General features: G+C 50.3%; 1 protein-coding gene across 1 annotated transcript; it reads right to left on the reverse strand.

The window, feature by feature from the left end:
* Nucleotides 1–2209: 2209 nt before the first annotated feature.
* HIPK4 (homeodomain interacting protein kinase 4) lies at nt 2210–7587 on the reverse strand. The gene is made up of 2 exons (XM_061597850.1): nt 5698–7587; nt 2210–2716 (listed from the first exon to the last, which is right to left on the reverse strand). The coding sequence occupies exons 1-2, from the start codon at nt 7342–7344 to the stop codon at nt 2534–2536; spliced, it is 1830 nt and encodes a 609-aa protein (XP_061453834.1). The 5' UTR covers nt 7345–7587; the 3' UTR covers nt 2210–2533.
* Between the last annotated feature and the right edge of the window lie 1584 nt (nt 7588–9171).

The following is a 9171-nucleotide window of genomic DNA, read 5'->3' on the forward strand; positions in this document are numbered from 1 at the left end:
GAAAGCGGAACTGCTTCACTTCCCGGCCATGCCACTGATTTGGGAGGGCGTATTAATTTTGGCCGCCCTTCAAAAATAAATGCATTTCCCCACTGGCTGTGGGAATGGTTCCTTCCTAGGAGGAGGAGGCCTGCAGGGACAAAGGGAGCCGCGAATGCTAGGAACGAACCATTGCAGCCAGTGAAGGGAGAACTAATACGAGCAAGGGAGGGAACGGGGAGCCTAGCAACGCCTGACTAGGGCTAGGAATAAAATAGGATTAAGAGGAGGAGGGAGTCTTAATTGTGTCCTGGAAAAAGAAGTCGGAAATCCCAGCTGTCCATCTATCCCCCCAAGCGCCGGATGGTACCTCCCCGTTCTCCTGTTAACTCTTAGGGGGCCGCGGCGGGGGAGACTCAGCAAAGCTGTTCTATGATCTTCAGAATTTTCATGACTTTGAATTAAATTAGGATTTCTCCAGTCATTAAACCCATTATTAGCAAGAGCTGTCAATGAAGCTGAGAAAAGGTTGAAAACAATGCAATAAGCACAGCCAGTTGTTGAAGAATATACTAACCATTCTCGACTGTATTTTTCTTGATTAATTTTGGTAGAGTGAAAAAGACCACGACAGCAATACCTTACTTGATTTTTAAATGTTTGCTTGGATTTTTCAAACGAATCATTCCAGTGCTGACAGTCGGAGAGCCCTTTTTGAATCCAAAATGATACATGTATATCTTCATTGGTTAAAGTAGACCAAAGACCAACGTCATCAGATTTGTTACTATTTGTGTTTTGTTGCTGTTGTATCTCAACATCAAGTGTCGGGACCGTTGAAGTAGATGATATAGATGGGTGAGGCTGCTGCTGCTGGTCCCCTGCAGTAATCTCAGCATCAAATGTTGTGACAGCTAAAGTAGAGGATGTGGATGTGTGAGGTTTCTGCTGCTGCTTGCCCCCATCTGTCTCGCCTCGTGCTGCTTGCACTGACTGGCAGCAGCTTTCCTTGGAGAGAGACTTTCCCCGCCCCCTGTCCTGATCCTTTCAACTAGAGGTGCCAAGATCAAATCTGAGCCCTTCTGCAAGCCAAGCACTTGCTTTACCACTGAGCGGAGGACTCACCTTAGGGGTGCTTCCAAACTGTCACTGTTTTGGGGTTGGATTCAGTCATATACCAGCAGCTCCAACTTGGGCAATCAAAGCTGACTTGGCATTCTTGTGCAACAAGCCCATTCCCCCACCCACACCCAAGTGGCAGGAAAATGCACTTGGCCTAACATTGCATAAACTCCCCACAAATAAATCAGAATACTCAGTAAATAGCTGACATTGTCTAACTTCCCTAAAAACTTTGTGCAAACAAATCAGGATCATTTGGAAGTGGCTTAGGTGTGGCAGCAAGTGCACCTTGTGTAAGAAAGTGGGATTTCCTTTCCACACACATAAAAGACCAAAACTACTTTCTTCCAGAAGCTTCCTGCCCTGTTCACCTAGAGGGCTTCTGTTCTTCACAGGCGACCAGGTGAGTGGCTGCTTACAAGGTTAGCTAACTGTGTCTCATTGAGTTTTCCCTTGGATGTCCTCAAGGGCCAGCAGCAAGAGAGAGTCTTTCAGGCCAGTTTCCAACTTTCAGAGCAGTAGCAAATAATGGCCCTTCTGCAGGAGAGATGCTGTTCCCACCCACCTTCCAGCTGTTCCCGGTGCAGGCACCACTGGTGGCATTATTCAGTGACTCCGTGAGCCCTGGAGGGGAGATGCCTGCCACTTTCAGGGCCTGCAACACCTCCTCCCTGACCATTATGCTTCTTAATAATTCTATGGCTGCCTATCCACACATACACGCACTACCATAAGCAAATGTGCTGGCCTGAACTGGAGGTGTGCAGCAGTTAGTCAGCTAGCCCTAGTGGCAGAGACAAGGGCTTGGGCTGCCTAGGCCATTCTGTTACGGGCCACCAACTGCCTGTGGAAGAAGGTGGCCGACCTACCAAGCAGATGCAGATTTAAATCTGCCCACTTGGACACACCTTCCACGGCCCAGTGAGATGGCAGAAGAGTGCCACGAACCCATCCGTAGCAGCAGCCCCCCCCCCAAGATGTAAAGCTTGGGAAGGGGAGGGGGAGCCACACACAGGTCTGGGTGATGTGTGGACTGGTCCCTAGACAAACATGCCGTAAAAGCATTCTGGAATCGATAAAGAGTTTATTATTGATGCAGTAGAGGGTGTACTACTGGGTGCATCCTGCTTCACTGGAGGAATAAGGCTGGCCAGCCTGTGGCATGCTCTGCCCCTGAGCAGGGCAGCAAGCTTTTGCCCTGGATCAGAGGGACCCCCATGGCTCTATTGCCCCATCCAGCTGGGTCCCTTAGCACTGCCATCAGGGCTCTGTACAGCTCAGTAATAGTAAGGTGGCTTTTATTAAGCAAGCAGCTTTTGGCAGCGAGGAACAGTCTATATATTTAATGGCTACAAAGGAATCTGTTCAAGGGCTCCTAGGTGGGGCAACCTCTCCGCTGCGCCTGCCCTCTTCCTGGGGGAGGGCCCACAGGTCAGTGGTGGCTGGCAATGTGTTGCAGGTAAGGCTGTAGCTGGTGGCGGTTCCGGGAAGCCTGCAGCACTGCCTTGAGGGGGGCCCTTTCCATGCCGTGCTCTGCCAGCCAGTTGTCATTAGTCAGCCAGGAGTTGGGCCCGGGCGGCTGTGTGGCTGGCTCAAACACCTCAGTCTGCGCTCTCTGCCAAAGAGAAAGACAGCATTGTTACTGGTCCTGCTTTCACTCAACTCCTGGTCCCCACAGGCTCCATGTTCACATTGCATGCCAAGACAGGCCCAGCAGCACAAACAACCCAAGTGATCACGGGCGGGGTGGGGAGGACAATTGTTTAGGGGCACCAGTGAGGCAGCTCTGTGCAACTGGAAAGAATCATCTCGATTTTTTAGGGGAAGTCAGTCAGGGTCCCTTGTAAGACTAGTAATGCTGGGGGGGGGCATCTTAGGACCTCGGAGGCTTGCATATATCATCTTCTGCTGCACGGTCACTTTGGGCAGCAAAATGTCTTGAGGCAGCCCTGTGAGTCGCTTCTCCCGTCCACATTTAATGTACACAACAACCTTGTCAACGGAGGGAAAGCAATTGCTCCAAGGTCGTCTGGGATGTTCCATGGTGGCAGTGAGGGGAGGGGATGATTTGAATCCAGATCGCCCAGCCCTGCTCTAACAAGGACCCCACTACACACCACACCACACCAGCCCTTACAGAGTGTGCCAAGATACATTTGCTACTCTTTTTAAGGTGTCACCAGACTCTGCTGTGGTGTATACCCAAGTGCTTGCCTCAGCCTTGGGTACCTTTGCAGGGGCCCACTTGACAGGAGCATCATGTTCAGCAGCACAGAGAGATTTTCTCACTGGCGTTTGCATAGAGGTAAGCCTCCTCGTGGAGACATACCATCCCTGTGCATTGAATGGAAGTGGTGGAAGACCTACCAGAAGCTGGGGACCAGGGTAAAGGAGGTGGGGCGGATATGAATGTATCTGCTCTGACGCTGGATCCACTTTCTCTGCAGTATTTCCTGGGGGGCTGGGGGTTACCTGCTCTTTTGAACTGCTTGCTGTCTTAGTCCTATTAGACCAAAGGAAACCTTCCCTTCCCAAGGTGTGGTGGACAATTTCACCCATTAGGCTGTGAGCACCACAGCATGCACTGTCGGCATGCACTGTAGTCCAGCATATGCATAGTATGTCCCCACATCACCCTCACCCAAATGTGTGAACATTTTGACCAGATCAGCTCAAGATCAAAAGGGAGACAAGTCACTGCTCACCGGGGCTCCTTCATGGCTCTATCCAAGCATTTTGTCAAGGTGAGCAATAAGATAACACCCAGATTTTGGCATAAGATGGGAAGGGGAGGAGGAGGGCCATGTTTCTGGGGGAAAGAAAGGCTGCGGTTTGCTTGTTTCTTTGGATGAGTCTATTTTGGAGGGTGCCTTTCCCAACACACACATTCTCTGCTCCAGTCGCGATTTCAGAATCTCTCTTATGTCTCTCATTAGAGACTCCCCCCCCACATACACATCTTATCACACCTGTTAGTCTATTTTTATAAGGAACGTGAGCTCATGCCCCCACATCATCTTTAGTTGTCCTTGTTGGTACCTTTCTTCAGCTGTGCTATATCCATTTGGAAGAGGGACTACCAGCACTGCAGTTAGTTTCTAAATGTCTGTGCACCAAAGGTGCAGCCCACAGTATAAGGATACTTGCTTTAATGAGGATCTCTTTCCAGAGACTGGCTTTGCCTTTTTCCCTGCTGCAGCACAAAACTGGCATTTTCATTGAGATTTCTTCAGAGATACAAAATTATCTTGCCTCCCCCTCCCCCCTCTAGACAACAAGCCTCTGAAAATGCAGAACTCCCTATTGCCATTGCTCTGTCTTCTCTGCCACACCACTGAAGGATTCAGACTGCAATTGCCCTTTGTAGAGACCAAGCTGACTGTTCTTCAACAGTAGTGTAGTGGCAAATCCAGAAGTGCAGGGTCCCTTCAAGTTAGCCATGCTCCCTCCCCACTCTTTTGCTGCAGGATTGAAAATGAGGTCGTTGTGAATGCCTAGGAACCAATAAGCATGAAAGAGGAGAGTGTTAGCACTGAGAAGAGTCTTCTCAGTGTTTGATTCATCTCCTTTCACTCTGGTTGACTCCAATCAGCAGGAAAGGACAAGGAAGTAGGTTAGGAGACTCTTCTTGGTGGCAACACACTCCCTTTTGATGCTGTTTGGCTTGTAGGATGCTGGAGCCATAGAGACCCTGCTCCCAAAAAAGGAAAGGGTCTAAGATCCCCCAAGACCCCACATGACTACACCTCTGTTCTTCAACTTCATATGCTTCTCTGCACCTTTAAAGAATTCTGGCCTTAGCTGTGCTTTTCTGTCACATTTCTAGGGTCTCCCTTCACCCTCCTCTTTCTTAATTTTGGGTACTAACTTAAGCCTATTAGGAAGTGGGAAAAGATCTAGAGCGGCACAGAGGCCATTTCTTAAAAGGCTCGACAAATTCTTTCAACAGCTAGAAAAGCAGGCAGATCAACACACATTTTGGGGGAGAGGGGGGAACAGGACAAGGAAAAAGATGGGGGAAATCTCGAAGCAAAGCACAACAAAAGAGAGGTCTCCCTGTTTCATTTGCTGCCTGCTACATGGTTTTCTCTGAAGCAACTGGAGGACTGTTTAAAAGGCAACAAAGCAAATGCTGAGTGTAGTCTAGTGGGCAAAAGAGGTTGGTATTAGACTAAGAACAGGCTGCCAGCTGAGCTTTGCTGGGGGCAAAGGAAGAACAACGCTGACAGTGACAGCATTGCTGGGATTTCCAGGAGACCTTTCCTTTCAGTGCTGTTTGGATCATTGTAGATCCTTGCCTCTCCAGGCCAGTCACTCAAGCTCTAGGCTGGGTGCTCCATTCACCCATGGCAAAACACTCATGTGCACCCCCTCAAGGCTGAACCCACTTAGAAAGCTTCCCAGAAGGAGGTGTGGTGGTAGCCACAATCCCAACCCATGTCTGGGATGTCTTGGAATGACTCTTCACACAAGAGCCAGCCACCACCACCCTTCTTTGCCAGAAATGCTGTGCTCGTCGCTCCTGCCTCGTGTGGGGAAGAGAGTCAGCCCACGGCCCCTTCTTGCCAAAGGCATTCAGCAAACCATCCCTGTTACCTGAGTGGTGGGCGAAAGCAGCAGGCCCTTTGGGTAGTTGGGATCCTCCCTCATGTTGGATTCTGGCAGAGAAGCCGTGCTGGTGTTGCTTTCCTTCTCCCAAGCCGGTGTGTCTTCAGGAGAATATTGCCCCAGCAGGATCAGGTTTTCAAAGGTAGGGTCGGATTTAGCATGGTGGGAGGCCTTGCGGTGCTTGGGACTGCTGTGCCGGTTCCTGTAGTAGGCTGGGATAGGCTCCTGCTGACCCTGCTCCTGCCGCAACCGGAGGTTCTGGAGGATGGGCTTGCGCCGACCAGACACTGCCGCCTCTACAGGCCCAGGGAGAGGCTCGTAAAGCCCTCCACTGGACCCTTCGCCCCACACTTTCAGAGGCACCTCCCGGCTTGCCTCAGCAATGCTGAGATCGTCCATTTGGCTGGTGGTCCTCTGGATGCCGTGCGCGGTCTCCTCCTTGAACGGCTCCTGAGCGGAGTAAAAGTGCTCCTCTTCCATGGCACTGTAGAGCTGTGTGTCTTCCTCTGTGGCCTTGCTGTGGTTGGGCAGCGACTCGTGGAGGCTCCGTAGGCAGAACTGGTAATACTGGGTGAGGTCATAGTTCTGCTTGAGTGGCTGCATGGAAACATAGGGGTGCTTCAGGGCTGCACTGGGGGTGATGCGCTCATGGGAGTCCCAGGTCAGCATCCTCTTGATGAGTTCCACCATGCTCCTGAGGTCAAAGTATTCAGCCAGGGCCTCAGTGTCCGGGTAGATCATCTTGTGGACATTCACTGCCTCCATCTGATCCAGGGACTTGAGCACGTATTTCCTCCTCTCCACGGACTTCACCTTGGTGTCTGCCAGGTACTCTGCTGGGGTTTTCAACTGCCAGGAATTCACCACCTCTGGGTGCTGACTCCTTTTGAAAAAGAGGTGGGCTTTCCTTGCTGCATTGAGGAGGGTGGGCCTGGGCATCCCTTGAGTCTCACAGATGTACCGGATTTGGTCATACTCATTGTTCCCAGGGTAGAGTGGCCAGCCGAGGTGTAGCTCTGCCATCACACAGCCCAAGGACCACACGTCCACCTTCTCGCAGAATGGCAGGCCCAGCAATATCTCTGGCGCCCGGTAGAATCGGGACTGGATGTAAGGCTCTTTGACATAGCGCACTTCGTTGAAGATGCTGGCTGAACCAAAGTCAATCACCTTGACTTGGAAAGGGTATCTCACCTGGTCAACCAGCATGATGTTCTCAGGCTTCAGGTCTGCATGGATGATGGAAAGCTCTTTCAGCTTGGCCAGGGCTCTCAGCACTTGCATGGTCACTGTGCGAATGTGCCGGACCGGCAAAGGGGAGAAGTTGTGCTCTTTTTGGAAGTCAAAGAGGTTTTGCTCCAACAACTCAAACACCAGGTAGAACTTCAACTCATCATGGAAGAACTCGTGGAACTGGACAATGTGAGACTCCTCTGAGTCCACTTCTGACATGGTCTGTAGCAGCTTCAGCTCGTTCTTGATGATCCTGCTCCGGTAGGAGTCATTCTTCAGGATTTTTATGGCCACCATCTCCCCTGTGCTACGCTTCCAGCTTTTCACCACTTCCCCAAATGTGCCCTTTCCCAGGATCTCAAAAACGTCGTAGAAGTCCGATTCCGACTCAATTGTGACCATCGTTCTGTGCTTGCCCAAGCTCAGAAATACGGGTGCAAAGTGGCTTCTTGCAAAGAGAGGTTCAGCCACCTTGGATCCAAGAGAACCCCTGTCCTACTTCAGAACAATAGGTGATGCAACAGTCAGCTCAGTTCTAAAGTTGCCAAGTTAAGAAGGTTCTGTTATGGAGGCGGATCGCCAGCTCCACTGTGGGGTCACCAACAGCCTTTTGTCTGATACCCAATGCTTTTCTGCAAAGATGAAACTGGGGGGCACAGCAAAGTACCCCAAGATACAGTCACTGCTATAGGGGCAGAATCAGGGTCCCACAATCTGAATTGAGGCATTTTAAGAGGCAGCCCTCACTTGAGGAGGTTGCGATGTCCATGGATGGAGATGGAAGCGTTTGGTTCTTCACGTGAACTTCTGTAAGGAGGTGGAAGTTCTTCCTTCATTTCCCACCTTCAGAACATGTATGAATGAAGAATGGTCTCTAGCCTTGACTTGATCATCACAACAGTGCAACTGTGAGGCCTTACCCAACTGGCATCCTAAAGTAGGTTGCAGGCCAGGTTAACTTCTGCCTCTCCCTCTCCCTTTGCTCTGCTTGATCTCCAAGTTAAGTGTGGAGCTAAGGGGGAGAAGAGTGCAGGCTGAAACCTCCAATTTCCCTCCCATTAAGATTAGGGAGATTTTCTTGGCTTGGAAGAGAATTGCTGTGGCAAAATGTGATCCCTTCTGGCATAGAGATCAGGGAACTCCCACAAGGGGCTGCACTGAGGGTGTGCATGTGACAGCAGAACTGCTTCTCAATTCCTCAGCTCACAGTGTGTGTCTGTGGGGAGTGTACAGAGAGAATGCCCCACAAAAAGCCATGCACACCAGAGGCTTTAAATCCAGCTTTTTGAGTTTCCAAGGGATGCTGAAAATATACAAAAATTGAACTGGTCACTGTTGAACAGGAAATCCGGGCTTGGAGTGACGTACCAAGATTCTTCAAAGGTGACATGTGAATCTTCTAGAACTTCATGTCGGATATTTTCTTTTTAGAAGAGTCTGCAGAAAAGGCACAAAAGTCCTTGGAGGGTAAAGATCTTTGAGCAAACTCTGTAGGTATTTGCATTTGGCCTAGATATGCACAGTGACTATAATAATTGGCTCAGCTCCTTTGACATTAAAATCTGAAGGTTCTTGAATTTAACCCTTTTGACCCACTCCTACCGGACATATGCACGACCCTCTAGCGCCCCCCCAACAGGTTCACATGCATAGAACAGAAATAGACGTCCCAGAGAGCACCACAGCGGAGGCACCTGTGGGCAAAAGGTAACCTTTGCCAGGGGGCCCAGGGTAGCTGTACATGTCAGGAAAAGGCCAAATCACCAGCTAGTACAATCTCTCTTCAGGACGGCTACAGGCCAACCCAGGAGGGACGTCAGCTCCTCCTCTGCGTTCTCAGTTCTCTCTTCTGTGTAAGTCTCACACCAAGATGCATCTGTGGACAGTAGCGTAGTGGCAAATTCAGAAGTGCAGGGTCCCTTCATGTTGATCACAGCCATGCCCCCTCCCCACTTTTTTTCCTGTGGGGTTGAGAATGAGAACTTTGTTAATGCCTAGGAACCAATGATGGTTGTTAGCATGAAAGAGTGTTAGCACTGAGAAGAGTCTTCTCAGTGGCTGACTGGCCTCCTTTCACTTGGATTGGCTCCAATAAGCAGGAAAGAAGCATGTTAGAAGACTCTTCTCAGTGGCTCACACTCCCTTTCATGCTGATTGACTTGTATGATGCTGGAGACATAGGGACCCTGCTCCCAAAGAAGTAAAGGGTCTAAGACTCCCACCAAGACC

Source organism: Rhineura floridana, chromosome 15 (assembly GCF_030035675.1).
Source record: "Rhineura floridana isolate rRhiFlo1 chromosome 15, rRhiFlo1.hap2, whole genome shotgun sequence".
Taxonomy (NCBI): Eukaryota; Metazoa; Chordata; class Lepidosauria; order Squamata; family Rhineuridae; genus Rhineura; species Rhineura floridana.

Coding starts and splice junctions, on each gene's coding strand:
- HIPK4 (XM_061597850.1), bottom strand. CDS start 7,344: ATGGTCACAATTGAGTCGGAATCGGACTTCTACGACGTTTTTGAGATC. Junction 2,717..5,697: donor TGCTTTCGCCCACCACTCAG/GTAACAGGGATG, acceptor TCTCTTTGGCAG/AGAGCGCAGACTGAGGTGTT.